This window comes from Paramisgurnus dabryanus, chromosome 16 (assembly GCF_030506205.2).
Source record: "Paramisgurnus dabryanus chromosome 16, PD_genome_1.1, whole genome shotgun sequence".
Lineage (NCBI taxonomy): Eukaryota > Metazoa > Chordata > Actinopteri > Cypriniformes > Cobitidae > Paramisgurnus > Paramisgurnus dabryanus.
Genome location: NC_133352.1, coordinates 32332594 through 32351500, shown reverse-complemented (window position 1 = coordinate 32351500; position 18907 = coordinate 32332594). Strand labels below are relative to the sequence as shown.

The following is an 18907-nucleotide window of genomic DNA, read 5'->3' as shown; positions in this document are numbered from 1 at the left end:
CATAGTTGCATAAAGTAATCTTTTAAATAGATGTAAATATAAATGTATGTCACACACAAAGAAATTGCATTCTGTAGTGTGCTGTGTGTGTGTACACTGTGTTCACTTTAAAAATACTAGTACAGTATAACATCAATCGCTTTTAACCCCCTTTGTATTGAATTTATTTTCCGGACAGTCACTCTTCCCCCGTTTCTCCGCACTCATTTCATTCACTCCCTTCTTCATCATCGTGTCGCTCCATCCATTGATCCCCCAGCATGCAGTTCTGCAGCATGCGCATGTAGAAATTACTCACGGCGTGAGCATGTCTCACAATACCGTCTGAATAGGGAGTGCCTGTAAATGGTTCAATGTCATTGATCGCTGGCTGCTTGAGTAAAGTGGAGCGGAAGCCCCGTATGCACCCCCCGCGTGACTTACGGCCTACCCCACGACCCCCCTCCCTGTTCGAAGCGTGAATCATGTCCTCCGGCCTGTCCACATCCATCCTTTGGCTCAAAGCCAAGGCTAATGGAGCTAATATCCTCCTGCAATCGGGATGGACTGCGGGTTGAAGGAAAATATGTGCAGTCTTTAAAAGCTTCTCTCTGGATCTATTTAAAGCCGAGAACAGATGCAGTGTCAGGACAGCGTAGCACCTGATCAACATTATTGTCGTGCAGGAATGATTGGATAAACTCATCTTTCCCTACCCTTGTGGAAAAGACATGCTGTTATGGTGTACACAAAATACACACAGTATGGAGATTCGAATCATTTAACTATTCAAATGCGCACGGTATAATTAATCGTGAAAAGCAGAACGAATATTGCATAAATATTGAAGATGTGAACTGTACTGTAGTTTCCTGCTTTTACATTTACATTTGAACATTAATGTGTTAGCTACACACTTTAATCCAAAGTGACTTGCAGTGCATTACAAGGTACAATTGTTAACTGGGGTTCACTTTTTGCAATGCTGTTGAAATGCTTTATAAAATAAGCTACAGGAACAGTAGCTGAGTTTCCATTAAAGATTTGCGCAAAACCTACCGTTGTTTTGTCTTAATGACGACAAAAAATGATTGCGTAATGACATCATTTCATTAATCAATATTATGCGACTAAAACAGAATTTTGTTGTCTGGCGATAAGTCATTGAACAGGTGTATTCGACGTCATACGGCATCAAAGTTGGGTTTAACTATTAAGGAATTAGTTATTGTAATTTACTTACTTTTTCCTTGAATTTAACAATAAAATTTTAAGTCTAATGTTAAAACGCATTTTTTTATGTATCCTTCACACTTTAAATACTTTGTTGAGTTAATAACAATAATAGAAGTGTAGTTTCCAATTCTCACTATTAACTGGTTGGTTATTAGCATTAATATTACTGAGATATTAGCTGTTAATTAGTACTTAAAAGCACATATTAATGCCTGATTCTGTAAAACCTTATTCTACATCCTTAATCCTACCCAATTCCAACCAATACTTAAACTTAAGAAATACGATCCTAAGTATTTATAAGCAGTAATTAGGAGTATATTGAGGAAAAAGTAGTTAATTAACCATAAAAAAGTTAGTTAACCATAAAAAGTTGGTTTTAATCATAAAAAATCATCAGGAACACATTTTTCATGCAAATGTTTTCTCTTAGTTGACGAGATAAAAGGGAAAGAGTTAACCTCTCGATGCGCACTAGTTCGGGTGCGGGATGACGTCAGTTTTTTTAACGCTGCCAAAAATATCTATATAGCCTACTGTCTACAAACATTAATAATATTAAAATTACTTTACATTGTTTAAAAGGTCTACGGGTTTAGCATCAGTGTGTATGGTCTTTGTTTTGAGATACAGATGCTCTAGCATCATTGTTGTCTGGTGAGAAGTCATTCGACAGGTGTATTCGATTAGTTGGGTATAACTATTAAGGAATTAGTTACTGTAATTTACTTACTTTTTCCTTGAATTTAACTTTTTCGCCGCCATTAACAAGATATCTGGTAAATGGTAAATGGTAAATGGACTGCATTTATATAGCGCTTTCATAGACCCATGGCCATCCAAAGCGCTTTACAATATTGCCTCACATTCACCCATTCACACACACATTCATACACCGACGGCGACGTCAGCCATGCAAGGCGCCATCCAGCTCGTCGGGAGCAGCTGGGGTTAGGTGTCTGCTCAAGGACACCTCGACACTTGGTCAGGTGGAGCCGGGGATTGGACCACCAACCTTCCGATTTGTAGACAACCTACATGAACCACTGAGCCACTGCCGCCCCTATCTCGTCAATCTCGTCAATTAAGAGAAAACGCTTCCCTGCCAATGACGAGAATTTCCGGCTTTCCGCAATACCGCTATTATCCACCAGGTGAAAGAGAAAGAACTCCATGTATGTTTTAAAGATCGCTCTACATCTGATCCCATTCAAACAACCTTCACAAACATGGAATTATCTCAGCTTTTTGCTCAAAAATGGGAGTTTTTGAAGAAACCTACCCAAGTACCCATATTTGAGAGGTGATAAAAAGAGAACTAATGAAGGTAGGATTAAACAGTTTTTTTTTTTTGAAAGCAGCAGGTCTGTTCTTTCTTTTGATATATTGTTTGTTAATATATTTAAAGAAGAACATTTTCTGGAAGGCATAAACTTTTGTGAAAATCATGAAAAATGCTGGCGCTGGCAAAATTTTAAGTCTGATGTTATGTATCTCTCTCACTTTAAATACTTTGTTGAGTTAATAACAATAATAGTAGTGTAGTTTCCAATTCTCACTATTAACTTGTTGGTTATTATTAGCATTAATATTACTCTGATATTGGCTGTTTATTAGCACTTAAAAAGCACATATTAATGCCTGATTCTGCAAAACCTTATTCTACATCCTTAATCCTACCCAATTCCTACCAATACTTAAACTTAAGAACTATGCTAGGTATTAATAAGCAGTAATTGGGAGTATATGGAGGCAAAAGTAGTTAAAAGTTAGTTAATAGTGAGAATTGAACCTTAAAAAGTGTGACCACATAAATTGATTTTTTTTTACTTATTCAAACCGTTTTAAGCCAATCTTTGTATCGTTTACTAAATAAGATTTAGAAAGTAATTACTAATAAGTAGGGGTGCAACGGATCACAAAACTCACGGTTCGGATCACATTACGGATTTTGAGGCACGGATCGGATCATTTTTCGGATCAGCAAAAAAAAAGTATGGGAAAATTCTAATAACAAATCAAGAAATTACAAACATTTATAAAAAGAACAAGGTTGCACATTAAGTAAGGTCTAAAATCATTAGTTACAGAAATCAAATGAATAATAACACTGCATTTATTGTATTAATTAAATGTAATTATTATTTTTTTAAAGCTTCAGCAGTGATTTTCTCTTTGTCTTGGGTTCTTTGATTAACATTAATGACACAGACTTAAGTAGGTCAATTGAGCTTACTGTCTCTTTAAGACCAAATATGCACAGACTGCATCTCTCCGTTTGTGCACTACCGAGTCCCCTTAAACGAGCGCACAGACACAGACAGAGGGCGAATTACAGACGGCGCAGCATTACAGTCGTCCCACATAAAAACGTTACGTTGTTTTTCATTGCTCTATTAGCCAAATGTATTTTAATACACTACACAGCAAAATCACTGGTGTTAAAATAACACCCAGGGTGTCAAATTTAACACTGGAAAAGTGTGTATATGTGTCCACACTACACTGTGTTAATTTAGTCAAAAGTGTAGTGTTAATTTAACAACACTCATTATATGTTAATTTAACACTCAATATTGTTAAATTTTACACTTTGTTCAACACTATTCATTGTTGTTTCCACACTACACTGGTGTTGGCACAGAAATACAGTGTTAAAAATTAACACTCCTAATTTAAAGTCAACACCGGTGTAATGTGAATTCAACAATGTTAAGTGTTAAAATACTGATTAATAGCCACTTTTGTTGCTAATGGGTTGTTTCTATAAAAGACAAATGACAAGAAATATTGCAAAACCTCTTTTTATTAAAGTACATCACATTTAATATTTACATTGATACACACAACACTTTGCATTTAATACTGCTTATTTAAATACCTCAGCTACAATTAGAATACAGAATACAGTATGGAATAATGAAAGTTTCTTATACCACAGCGCAGTGACATGAAAACCACTTATTATAAGGTCTTTAATATATCAAATGAGAGTTAAAAAAATTAGCCACCCTACTCAAAACTTGAACATTAAAATACACTGCAATTACCTTACTGGCAGGCAGAAATGCTTATCCTTCACAATACTAAAGATTTTTCCATAACAAAACAGACATTTCAATTCAAAAGACGTTTCATTTTTCTTAAATACGTTCCAACCTGGTATTTAGTTCTGTAGTTGTTTTACTCATGATGTAGTGGAAGGCTGCATCAGTGGTCTTCATCATGGAGGGAATGGCTTTTTGGTCCAGAATGATGCAAAAATTCTGGATGCAACTTCTGTTCCCAACGCAGTGCAGGCAGGGATGTGCTGATTCATCCACCTCAAAGCATGGATTGATGCACATCACCTAAGTGTGTTTTAAAAGAGTGTATTTGATCAATGTATTTGATGTGTATTTATGAACTTGTATGCATTTACATGGGGTGAACAATGCAAGCAAACTAACTGCTGAATAAATAACTAGAACAAAATACTAAAAAACTTACACAGCACAATCAGTAGCTTCAGTTGCACATTGACCCTCTCCAGTCTTTCTTCCTTTCACAAATGAAGGCAAGAGGTGAATGAGCCAGGGAAGAGCTGCCACATCACTGTCCCGTCCTAGCAAAACAGAATTTAAACACCATGAGTATACAGTTAAACTTTAAAACCGTAAAAGTAGCAAACCCATGTACACTTACCATATTTAAACTCCTGTTGACCAGACAGAGGGTCATCCATATTGTTGTATGTTGGCTATTTTGCAATACATCACCTCAGCATATTTCTGCAGATTTTCAAAGACAAAAAGAGTCAAGAAAATACCAAAAAGGGTGCAGTTTTAACCGTTATTTGAATCAAAATCATCTCAGTATAATAAATCATGTTAGAGACAGTGTACAGTACAAATGTACTGTGTGTACTCACATAACTAGTTGGTAAGCTCTTATCCTCCAAACTGGGTTAAGGAATAACAGTTCCAGAATTCATGGGTATGCCGTATTCAAATATAGTCTGGTAGGGTCCTATCACAAAAAAAGACAATAAAGACTCTGAAAACTCAACATTCTTTTTATATTAAAAACAGCACTCAAGACAATATGAATCTTCATTTATACATTTTCAAAATAGTAATCAATTTGATTGCTATTTAATATGACATCAATAGCAAAACGATGTATGAGAAGATAATATATTTTTATTAAAGTTGGCAGCAGGTCATGTGAGTTTCTTTCCAGATTAATAATAATAATAATAATAATAATAATAATATGTACAAAACTACATATACTAAAAAGATTGGTTAACTGTTCAGTTATGTCAAATAAAATGATTTATATGTATAAATATATAAACTTACCTTCTGTAATGAATTTATATAAGTATTAGCAGTCGTTTCTCATTGGAAGTCATCCATGTTAGGTCTTCTTTAATAAACTGCCCTAAAAACAGCATCTCTTCTGAATGATTTGAAGCACTCAGTGTGAACTTTCATCAAACTAGCATCTATAATGACAGAAAAAAACAAATGTTCGCCATACACGTTTTACACTTTCGTATGTATTTGCCATTTGCATCTGTCTGACATCTAGCGCCACGAAAAGCTTACAACACACAATGCATCCAATCTGTGCATACAAATGATGATATATTGTGGGGTTTTGGTCAAATTAATTGTTGGTTTGGCGATATTTCCCCTGTTTGCATACATCTTAAAAAACATATGACGATGCGGTTGCGGTTTTCTCCGTGTTTTTCAGTAATTTGAATAATTAACCGATATCAGTGCACTCACGTGCATGTAAACGACCTCGTTAACTCACGGTATCTAGCCTATATGATTACCTTATAACGAGCATCATATGGTGAATAAACGAGCTTTCATTTAACTTAATTTCATACCTTCAATTTGTAGTGCATGTCGCGTTTTATCATGGTTCAATTCTTTCGTTCATATCTCCTGTTAATATTATCCTTCTTGGTTTTAAACTTTTAGCTAGCAGTTTAACTTTATACTAAACTAACAAGGGAACAACGTAACACAAGGTAGCTCTGATTAAACTGAACCAAATAACGAACAAAGGGGAAATAAAATGGGAAAAATATCTTATTTAGGTTTTTTGGAATATGGCTGCGTAGAGTCATACAGAGAAATAACAGTTTAATTTAGCTAAACCATGTGAATATTATGAGACTGATTTACCTGATCTCTTCAGTCCTCCTGTGAAAGAAAATGGCGGTAAAATCCCTGACAGGATATGTTTAGTGGAGGCGTGGCTTGATTTACACCGCTCAGAGTGAAATCTGATAACACCCTTGTTTTACACTGACACTGTCGTGAATATAACACTGGCCTAGCAATGGCAGTGTTATTTTATTACCAGATAGTGTTAAAACAGCATCAACACTGTGTATTTAACACCATCCCTGAAAATTTAACACTGGTGATTTTGCTGTGTACAGTATGAGAGAGAGTAGCGCAACTCTCTGAAATTTAAACATCAAGAGTTCTGATCTTTGAAGGATGATGGACCTCGAGCTGGACCGGACGCATTCAACCGCACGCGTGCGTTTGTGCGTAAAGTAAACTGATCACTTTAGCGCCGTTTTGCAGTTAAACTGTTTAAAATCACTTGAATGTTAACATTTGCAAACCTTTATAATACTTACAAATGATAAACTTTCCCTATTTAAATTTGCGTATTAATCCGCGAATCACATGCGAGCCGAACCGTGGGTCGTGATCCGTACGGATCACGGATCAACTGCGATCCGTTGCACCACTACTAATAAGTAATGAAATACTTTTTGGAGAGAGTAATTTGTACAGTAATCTAATTACGTGATTGAACATGTAATTAGTAAGTAGTAATTAACTTATTCCCCGCCAGCATTTTTTGTGATTTTTACAAAAGTTTCACAAAATGCCTTCCACATTTTTTTTTCTAAAAATATATAAACATACCATCTGCTTTCAAACAAACAATAAACCAACAAACGTTTCATCCTATCTATATATTTTTTTAAATATGGGTATTTTACTTCAAAAATCCTTTTTTTAGCAAAAAGCTAAAATAATTGCATTTTTTAAAGAAATTTTGTTAGAGATCAGATTCAGAACGATTATACACATAGTGTAAAATTAATAAATATTTTTTTGCTTTAGTATTTTTATAAATTGGGTAAGTGCGCTATCAAGTGTATAATCGCGGTATTACAGATAATCATAAAAAATCATCAGGGACACGTTTTTCATGCAAATGTTTTTCTAGTCGACAAGATAGCTCGTCAAAGGCGGGGAAAGAGTTAAATACTAATTTTTTACCAAAGAATGTACAGCGCCACGCAGGCCGACATGAGGATGACATCAAAATACTATGAAAACGACTGAAAAGCATACAGAGCAGTAAACTCCCGAATCGTATTTTGACCCCACATTAAAGGGGCAGTAAGTAGGATTTTAAGTGTTATATTAATCAAAATCAAAGTCTTTATTCATAAATATGTCCTCCTCTGTGTCAAATGACCTCTGCCAAAATTCTTTGTAAGCTTTGAATTTCTTTTTACTTACATTGAATGGGTAAGTCCAAGGAGGCTTCCATGTCGTTCCGACATACTGATAAACTATAATAGCATAGAGGGACAAAAAGCACTAGCCTACCAATGTGTTTCCACAATGCGTTTTCATTCAGAACACGTGAACCAGCTGAAACGGACAAGGAGATCAGTGAGGAAACGTGAGGCGCTAGAGAGCACTATTCGTTTGAATGCAAAATAAAATTTCACAACTACATGGGGGAAAATCCTACTTACTGTCCCTTTAAGTGGAACACCTCTTCTGCTTTGTCCCTTAACCAAACATGCCATGCCATTTTAAAAGCATGATCATGTGACTTTTACGCACATCAGGTGACCTGTAAATGCAAAAAAGTCCATTGCAGTTTTGCAATATATTCCTTTTTCCGAAAAAAAAGCATAAAAACTGCGCAATTTGAAGGGTAATGTAAACGCAGCTACTGTAACAGTCACATAGTTGGGGTTGTCACACAATACTTGTTACTTATCTTCGTGCTGGTCAGTATTAGCCAATCACAGTCATTTGTGATTACTGTATATGTGGATTTTCATATCTCAAATCCAAATGCTAATCTGATGAACAAGTATACTTTCTAATGTACACTTTTTTCTCCTTAAACAAACACTGAGTCTTATATGAAATGTTTATTGGCTGACAACATTTGCCATCCAATGGCGCGCACACATTCACTGCGCAGAAGACGACAAACTGTACGATTTAATTCTCATGTTCTTCACTTCTAGAATGAATGGGTGACCTTAAGTGACACAAGGCTTGTGAACTCTGAGACGTCCCTCGGTACACAGTATTTCCCATTTGTCTCTCTCTTTCTCTCCCTCTCTCCTCTTGGTCTGGTTTTGTGTGTGTGTTAATGAGTTAATGAGCTTGTTAAGAAATGGCAGAGCTCAGGTGGTGTTTCTCTCCTGTTGAAGATCGCATGGTGTGGTCTCATTGCCCACTGAGATCTTTTTGATGGTTGTATAGTCATGATCTGCACACACATACACACACACAATTGCAGAGCTACTGTACATCCATGCATATTACATTATAAAGAAAGCCTAATCATTGAGATAAATATGATAAAGATAGTGCTGTTTCCTGTTGGTACAAGTGATCCACCATTTCCTGTTTGCTAATCATGCACTGAATTGTGGGAAAGTCTGATGTGAGATAGTCTGATGTTAGTACCCCTGACTTCTGACCGAGGGTGTTTTATAAAAGATTTCATAAAGATGAGAGAAAAAATTATATTGTTAGCATTAGCCTTGCAGGTGTTGGACAGATGTTTCCTATCCAGGGGCGTATACGCCCCATAATCAAAAATACAACCCTCCAATATTTATACAGTGATTAATGAAAACATGTACAGTTAACTCTTCAACCACCAATGTTCTTACCAAATCTACATCCTTGTGCCTAGAAAAGAATATAAGAGTTTAAACCATGCTACAGTATGCAATTTAGTGTAGGTGGAGTGTAAACATTGGCTTTATTTCTTTCTAATTTGGGAACCTTTAAGTCATGGTTGCATTATATTTGCTTAAACGTGAATGCGTATGAGTCACTTTTCATCACTGAATGTCACCATGTTTGCAGAAAGTCATCTTTGGTAGATTTGACACTTTTGACAGTTTCATATATGGGTGATTCTCACGAAATCCGTTTCCAGTATCATAATAAAAAAAACTTGATGCCAATTTTTTTGCATATATAAGATTAAGGTCTGAGCTTACTAAAACCATTATTTTTAGAGGATTTAAAACATATTTCCTATAAAATTATTTAAATTTTTTTTTATTATTATTATAAAAAATTATCATTACCGCAACATGATATTACAATAAATATATGCATTTACAAACTCATGTTTCGGTAATGAGAACTAAAAAGTTGTCTATGTAGTATGACAAACAAAATTAAAATTTTTATCTGCAAAAATAAGAACTGCTTACCTGGTAGCCATCTTGTGTGTCACAGTCAATTAAGTCCCTTCCAACATATTTTTCAAAAAAATGCTAGTTCCTTGAGGGCTTAAACAATGATAAAAAATTGTTGCGGTGGATGAGACAATTGGTCTTGGACACATTTATATTCCTTATTATTGTCTCTACATTTACCAATGATCAGCAAATACCACATGTTTCTTTACTGTAAATGTTTATAACATGCAGTAAAGCTGTTTATTTTTTAGATTTTTTTATTATAAATATTTCCATGGCAAAGAACCCAAATTCAGTCATGGACACGTTGCGGTAATGAAAATGTTCCCCTTAAATGTGGAAAAAACAATAAAATTGGTTTGTATGATGTCATTTGAAATCATGTGCAAAATAGTACATGAAGAGATGTTTGTAACTGTATGCTTCTTATTTTGATTTTCTTACTTTGCATTAAATTTTTTTATCAAAATGTTTCATGACACCTTATAAGTCTAATTTTCCGAGAATCACTCATATGATTTTCTGTTGCATTTTTATTAAGTTAAAATGCGACATTGACGTGACCTTCAGCTGGAGTTAAAAGTGTCATTTATTTATTTTAGTCATTTATTTATTTATTTATTAAGTGTCATGCAAATGAATGAGTTATTAGGTACAGTAGATAACATGCATCGTGCTTATTCAATGAAACAAAAGACATATGCTGTGTCGTCTATTCTTTAAATTTAATACAAGATGCAGTTTTTAGTTTAATGTAATTTTTTTGCATGCGCTAAGCACGATTTGCTGTTATGTGCAGTTTAAAGCGTAAGCATCAGATGAAATGTGCATCTAGAGTCCCAGACAGAGCTACAACAGTTTGTTGGCACACTTTGACGTCACTAATTAGTACACAGGAGGATAGAAATGCATAGGTTTGGGACAAATGCAGATTTTGTTACGCTGTAGTGTATTAGTGACGACATATGTTGGGTAAATAATAGGATGACTCAAATTGGTGTAAGCCATACAGTCTGATTGGTTGTCAGGATGTTGAACCAGAAATATATATGGACCGCGATGACATGAACACGCACAGGCATCACTCCCACAAACCAGCACCAGTCTCCAGGTCAATATTTAAGAGGGCAGGACATTCAATGTCATATTAATCTCGCTCTCTTTCGCTCGCTCTCTCGTTCGCTCGCTCACTTGCGCTCTCTCTCTCTCTCTCTCTCTCTCTCTCTCTCTCTCACTCTCTCTCTCTCTCTCTCTCTCTCTCTCTCTCTCTCTCTCTCTCTCTCTCTCTCTCTCTCTCTCTCTCTCTCTCTATCTTGTTTGTTTGCTACTGTTTTTGTGCTGTGTTTAGCTACTCACATCCTGAGATAATTGGGTCTCTTTAATTTGATGGATGCTATATTCCTTTGATTACAGTTTTTCCTTCCTGATCCACTGATCAAGTTCTTTATTCTTTATGGATGTTAATGCACTATTTTGTATACAGTATGTGACTCTGCACCAAAAAAACAGTCTTAAGTCACATGGGTATGTAGCAGTAAACAACAATACATTGTATGGGTCAAAATTCTCAATTTTATTAAGGATATTAATTAAAAACCATGAAGATATTTTGTAAATTCCCTACTGTAAACATATAAAAAATGTATTTATCATTAGTAAAATGTGTTGCTAAAGGCTTCACGTGGACAATTTCAAAGACAATTTTATTTTTGCACCCTCAGATTTCAGATTTTCAAATAGTTGTATATCGGCCAAATATAGTCCTATCCTAACAAACCATATACATCAATGGAAAGCCTATTTATTTAAAAATGACTGAAAAAGACTGTTTTGTGGTCCAGGGTCACACATTTTCTTTATCCTTCTATTTCTTTATTTTTCATTCTCTTTTAACCTTTATTATTTCAGTTTATGTTTGAAATTGTAATTTCATACTCTATTGTACGCAGTATGCACATTTTCTGTATGTATTGAATATATTCAGGACCACATATTAGAGATGGGACGGAATGAAAATTTTATATTATGATTATAGTGACCAAAGTTATCACGGTTATCAAAATTATCATGGTTTTGTTCAAATGAGATGGAAATGTTCACTGATTTTTTTTTTTAAGTTTTATTTTTTAAAATCACAATTAAATATTTAATGTCCCTGAAATTATTTCTGTGGTAAAAAAACAAATAAATCTGTCTAATAAGTTTACTGTGAATGAATACAATACATTATCACTTAAATGCCGCCTTGTGCAAAAAACAATGTTGTATGTGCGCGCCTGCGTCAAACTGATTCTGGCTGGACAGGATTTACCGCGAATTTTTAAAATTACAGTAATCAAACACGGTTGTAACGATAATAAAATTTGAAACGCTAATACTAATCGTCAGGACATTTTATTGTGGTTAATCGTGAAACCGGTAATCGTCCCATTCCTACCACATATGCAGGGCTTGACAGATCATATCATATATTTAGCTGCATGAAAAACAATCTGTCACTGGGGTAAGAAAAAAAATCTTGAACTTTTCTCTTAAACATTTAATTTAAGAAAAAATTGTTTACCCCATTGGCAGATTTTTTTGCTTGTTTCAAGCACAAATTCACTTAAATTGTATATTTTTTGTCTAAAAACTAGACTTACTAGTAATACTAAGTAAGAATGTCATGCAGTGCCGTAAAAGACATAAATAAAGTAGCTTGTAGTGAATATACTGTGTTAAAAACGGATGCAGGGGTGCTTAAATGTCTTTAATGCAGTCGCATAAATATTTCCTCTTGCACAAAGTGTGCGTTTCTGCGTCCCGTGTGTTTGCAAATCCACCCAGAGCGCCGGAGCTCTCCAAGGTAAAAAAAAAACTTGAACTTGGTGCAGGGAGTGCTCATGGGAGTTGTAGTTTCATAGCGTCACACCGCGCTCTGTTCATTATTTCACATGGTTTTAAAGAAAACTACAATTTAAAAAATATATTCAACCCGCCAAAGTGGCTAGTGGGAGGGGCTGTCTTACCTGCCACAGGTGAAATTTACCCGCATTTGGCGGGTGTTAATGTCAAGTCCTGCACATATGTAAAAAAAAGTGTGAATACTGAATGCAATACTGTATGGCACAAATGCCTTGACCTGGTCTAATATCAGTGTGACTCTTATTTGGTCGGACTGTCAAAATTCTATACAACCCACTTCTGTATTGTGCACACTTGAACACAATCCTTGTTGTCAGTTTCACATACTATTGTTAGAAAACAGTATTTATGCAGTATACAAAAAAACAGAGTACACACAGCTCAGTATGCAGTACTTTAGGATTCTTCTCACTGGCTGTTTGCCAGGGCAGACGTTTAAATCGCCGTTTACCCATCTCTATTGTACTGTATGTCTGCAGAGGTTCAGATGTGATGTGCTTGAGTCTGCAGTGCACAGCTTGATTCTCCGTGAGTCTGACAGACTGCAGAAAATCGAAACCTTCCATGTGGCTGCAAGCCAGTGATGTCTGCGTGAACATCTTTCCATCTGCCATGTGTATTGGCAGCGTGTGTCTCACTTTGGTTTATATACACAACGATACAGTGACTTGTGAACTGTGTGTGTGCGTGTGCATGTTTTAAGTCACCATATTGGAGTAATATTTTTAATCCAGGTACAAAAAACAGTCTGTGTTTACTCTGAAGTGTGCAATAATGCATGTTTATTAAGTCATTCTGGGTAAAATAAATGTAAGATACTAGTGTTGTGTATTGCCAAGAATCTCTCTCGATACATGTGTTGCTATGCAATATGTTGCAGTACTGTAACAAGAGTTGATGTATTGGGATTTTTGGGATTATATTTACTATTTTAGGAATGTAATGGGATATCATTTTAGGAAAGCTGTCTCCTCCATATGCAAACCCTAGCAAAATAAATTATGGCGGACCCCTATGCAAGTACTTTTTGTCACTGTTTAAGTTCAGAGATAAGAAGAATGCTATCTAGTGATCGAGATGTAAACTCTAAACAAAACAACTGTCATGTATCTTGAATGAGTTTTTTGTTTAAAATGTCAGACAGACTGCAGTTTTAGTTTTTTCTGTGTACTACAGTAAGTGTACTATGCATACTATGCAAATGTTCTTGTCTAAATGATCAACAACATTTTCCAAAACAGAACAATGTGTAAAATTAGGATATTGAACTTTTGAGTCTTTTACCTTTATTCAGAAAGGACCAAGAGTGACTGGAGACTTTTTTAGACGTGGAGATTTTTGCCAAAAAAGCTTGTATGCACTTTTTTGCAGTGAAAGACAGTCAAATTTGTTTGACATTTTTGAAAATAAGGCATTTCAATGACTGACTAATAATCTTTTCATTGCCATTAAAATAAAATTACTAAACCTGAACAAAAGAGACTGAAAACATGTCAAATGCATCTGAACTCTTAAAGGGCACCTATGGTTCCATTCACAATTTTACATTTCCTTTGGTCTGTAAGTGTGTATTAGTACATGTTAATGATATGCAAAAGGTACAAACCCCAAAGTAAATGATGACTCAAGTTATCGTCTCCAACTTAAATCTTTTTTCTTGGACTACAACAAACACACGATTGAAGGCAACAGTTTACTTCCTGGGATTGGTGATGTAGACAAGACTGACATTTTTATAATATAATATCTCTTGTTAACAACCCATTGTGACTCAGGGCTCTATCCTACACCCGGCGCAATGCAGCGCAATGCGCGACGCAAGTGTCTTTTGCTAGTTTCCACCCTGCGCAATTATAATTTTCACGTTTAGCGCCGCGTTGTTTGAATAGAAAATGCATTTGCGCCCCCTTTTGCGCCCATGGGCGTTCTGGTCTGAAAACGAGGTGTGTTCAGGCGCATTGTTGGCGCGTTGCTATTTTGAGGCAACTAAAATAGACTACGCCATTGACCAACAAAAACCTGGTCTAAAGTCAATGGCGCAATATGTTTTTTTGTTATTTAAAGAGCGCATTAGTAATATGCGCCTAAACGGGGCGACAACGCGGGTTTGCTTAACACATACATGAATGCACAGTAGCACAAAAATGCTTTTAAATATGAAAGATTAAAGGATTGAATGTAAAAGATTATTATTGAGTCTCTTGGACATAAAAGGAGTAATTATGAGACGTTAGAAGGCGCAAAGAGCTGCTTCACCTGTAGCCTGGTAAGTAAATAAATGCTTTGCTTTAAATAAATGCATCTGTTTTAAATGTTTTTTTTTATGCTACCTCACGGATTTATTGTATATGATGACTCTGTACCTGTGGATATGGTGAGATGAGAAACATTTTTAAGTAATGCTTAAAAAAACTCTTTGCTTAAAAAAAACTGACGCTGTCCAAAGTGCTGAAACATGAGGAGAGCCGTTTGTAAATTCTTTATCTCCTGTTTGTAACAAATAAAGTATTTTTACAGTACAAACCTTTTCTTACATACTTGTAAATTATTTTTTGATGATATTGGATAGCCGTACATTTAAAGCAATTAAAAGCCTGCTTTTTACTTCCATGACTAAAAGAAAACGGGTTTTAAAGGTTTTAATAAAAAATAACAATTTCAATACAAGTGAAAAACAACACAATTATTTAACATTAATCTTACACTGGGGATCTTCTTCCTCCGCTTAGTTTATCAGTTTACAAAGTCTGTCATCTAAATAGGGATTAGACATAGCGCCAGCGCAACTGGCTTTTAAAGGGGATGAGAGCTGAGACTCTCTTTTGTTTATTGCACGTTACGCCCAAAATACTTCCATTAATCATTAAAAAAATAGGATCAACCCTTTTCGACCATGCGCTCGGCGCACAAACCATTTTCCCGTCGTTAAATTAGCAAAAGTGGATTCGGACACGCTCATTTAGACGCTGCGCTGTGCGCTTTAGACAATGCGCTTAGATCGTTAAAATAGGGCCCTCAATCTTTCAAACATGGTAAGGAGCATCATATAAGACTGACGACAGGCCAATCACAACTTATAGATTAGTTGGCCAATCAAGGACACAGAGCTTTTCAAATTGATGAGTTTTGTAGAAAATCTGTGCGTTTCAGGAAGAGAGGGAAATCTGGAGTTTTTTTAATCATAAACCACGCCAACACATTGTATTATACCAAATATAGAAAATAACGTTGTTTTTAGCAATGAAATAGGTGCTCTTTAAAATGTATGCCACTTATTGTATATAACGAAACATGCAAAGAAGTGGGGTGATGTGACAGTAATGGTACATACAGTAAGTACAGTTTGAAGCATATTGTTGCATACTGCATTACATGATATTATACTATAAATAGAGTAAGCACTGTATACTGCAGAGTACTGGCTGTAGTAGGCACTACACTAGCATTTCATTGTGAACACAGCCATTGATACTTTTCTGCATTGTCACAACGTGTGATGCTCATCTCGGTTTCTCTGTGTCTTTGTGTTTCTATAGTAACCACCACATTGTCTCCAGGCTCGAGTCACGCCAGGAAGTGCAATGATACAGAGAAAACCTACTGCGTTAATGGAGGAGACTGTTATTTCATACATGGTATAAATCAGTTGTCCTGCAAGTAAGTAACACACATTCATACTACACTTTTAACTCTCAACAATCACACAATTTTTTCTGTTATTTGTACAGTTTGACATCATATTGTTCCAAATAATACATTTACCTTGTATAAATATGTATTACTATGTTTGATCTTTGTGCGGTTTATAGATAAGTTTAGAAGATTTGAATGAAATATCTTTCTATAGCATCTGCTTACTTTTCCTGTGATGTTACTTAATGGTTTCTTTCACAGTTCATGTGCGCTGTTGCCTGCAAATGCTGTACATGATACAATTATACATTTATAAGCTCTTCTGGGTTTTTTCACTTTGGCCTTTTTTAGGTGACATGGTTCAGTAGAGGTCAGAAATAAGTGACTTCACGTTAAACTCAAATACTCAAAATAATTTAATAGTTTTATTTAATTACTACAAAAAATTTCTTTTATAAATAAATATTATAAAAAGGAAACTCATTTTATTTAACTTGAACTATTTGCAGATTAGGCACACACTCAAATAAATTAATTCAACAAACAATATTGTAAATGAAAGTGAAAAACATTGAGTTTAATTAGCATTCAAATGTGCACCTTTGTACTTAAGTTCTGGTAACTTAAAGGACCAGTGTGTAGATTTTTAGCGGCATCTAGCCAGTGGCGTGTTTACCATTTTGGTGGCCCTTTGCAAAGTCCAAGAACCGGGGCCCCCATGCCCCAGCATTGCCCAAGGTTTTTTATTTGAATTGCACAACAATAATATTCAGTATATAGAATTAAGTGAGATATATAAACCTGGTTTATTTTGTTTTACACTGCTTAAAATAACACTAAATTGTTAGTTTGGTATGACAAAAATTTTTGGTTTAAAAAAATTTTCACGCCCCTCTCAGATATATATTTTGCTTGCAAATGTATTATAGGATGTATTTAAAACAATGTAATTAAAACTGCAACTTCAGTGTCGGAAATCTTACTAAAAAAAAACTAAATGAGGAAAAAGAGGAAGCATTAGATTAAGATTCATACTGATCTAACAAACTGAACTAATTAACACCAGCAAACAACATTGTAAGTTGGTTATTGCTTGAATTTATGGATGGGAATCACATAAAACTCTTATGTTCATATTGCAAAAACAAACTTACTGTGAGATACAACAAGCATATAGACTAGAAATACACTAAAGATGATATTTTAATGACAATGATGAGATACAGAATATGATTTGTCGTCTATTTTCGACGTGATTAAAACCCCTGCGTGGTGTCTTTATCATGTTTATACCTGTACGAGTGTGGAACAAAAGATGCGTGTCATCAAACCGAACCACCAATCACAGGTGTGAAGCCCAAAGTCTTTAAAGTAAACTTGACCATCGAGTGAATGTTGTACAGAGATAGTCGAGCGAGCGCTCATTCCAGCACTTGTGTGGCTGCATTTGTGCGCGCTGAGCAGAGGTGCGCTTTCCCGTAGAGTTTCGCTCATGAAGTAGCCTATATGTGCCCTCGCGAGGATGAGCGCAAATATTATTCTACGTGCATACTCCCACATCTCTCGCTCGCGCGTGCTTTATCCGTACCTTAGATTCGGGTCTGAATAAACGTGACATACTTTCCCACACCTTGTGGCCAGTAGGGGGCCCCCCAAGCCCGCGAGGCCCCACGCAATTGCGTGGTTTGCGTGGTGGGTAAACACGCCACTGCATCTAGCAGTAAGTACCATCACGTTAACGCTTCTCATTTACTTTTAATGGTTGACGTCATGCGTTGCCGAACTGAACTGTGGATTCGTCAATGTTGCTTCACTGCCGTTGCTCGTGGCAGAAGTTGAACATTCCTCAACTTTTCAGGCGGCAATGCGTGCGTCAGCCAATCAGATCACCTTATGCAAATAACCTATTGCGAGCCATCCAGTTAGGTTTGTGCAAGACTTTGTTGCAGCCACTGTGATTGGCTGTTGGCCACACTTTAGACAAGCCTTGCGTCAAGCGTTAATGCTTTCTCCCTGTGTGAATGTACCGTAACTAATAGCTCAGTACACAGCTCACCCATCCCTTTTGAAACGCATAGAGAAGCTACGGTAGCCGCCACAGGACAAACACGTCATCAACTGAGACAACGTAGGGACAAAACTAGGGGTGTGACGGTCATTATATAACCGTAAGACCGACGGTTATAGTTGAACACCGTCATTAGAACTCTATAACCGCCAAAACCGTGTTATTAAAATATTTTTTAAAACATTTTTTATCATAAAGAATTTTTAAATACTAATTAAAAACAACTGTTAACAGTCTGTGTTACACGCCCCCTCACGTTCTCATGCAGTGAAAAATACAGAGCGAAGCAGACACTGACAACGCGCTGACATACAGGACAGACCAGGTTACTTTTCGGTTACTTTTGAGATTTAACATATTAAACAAAGTCTCACCTTTCCAATCATCTCTTCCTTCTAGTTAATTTATAGCATCAATTAAACATGAATGACCATGAGAAGGAATGTTGTTTTAACCGCGGAAAGGCGTCAGTACACTCCGCTTTTCAAGTTCAAATCCTCCCATGCTAATCTACTAACTCTCTTGAACGCACATTCACTGCTAGTTGTCTTGCTGTTAATTTTAAAGAAACGTAGAGCAAGTAG

General features: G+C 35.8%; 1 protein-coding gene and 1 long non-coding RNA gene across 4 annotated transcripts in view; one reads left to right on the top strand and one right to left on the bottom strand.

Moving 5' to 3' along the window:
- The window catches only part of nrg2b (neuregulin 2b), a 113511-nt gene that overhangs the window by 74836 nt on the left and 19768 nt on the right, over positions 1-18907 (top strand). For both annotated transcript variants that reach the window (XM_065275246.2, XM_065275245.2), the window contains exon 4: positions 16159-16279. In XM_065275246.2, coding sequence (XP_065131318.1) covers positions 16159-16279 — 121 coding nt within the window. The remainder of the gene's footprint in view (positions 1-16158; positions 16280-18907) is intronic.
- Positions 3120-6662, bottom strand: LOC135762129 (uncharacterized). Of its 2 annotated transcripts, XR_010538704.2 has the most exons (6): positions 6402-6662; positions 5559-5704; positions 5126-5223; positions 4900-4985; positions 4705-4819; positions 3120-4565 (listed from the first exon to the last, which is right to left on the bottom strand). It is a non-coding gene; the product is annotated as an uncharacterized lncRNA (long non-coding RNA). The 2 variants fall into 2 exon arrangements; XR_010538698.2 differs by having other exon boundaries at positions 5559-6662.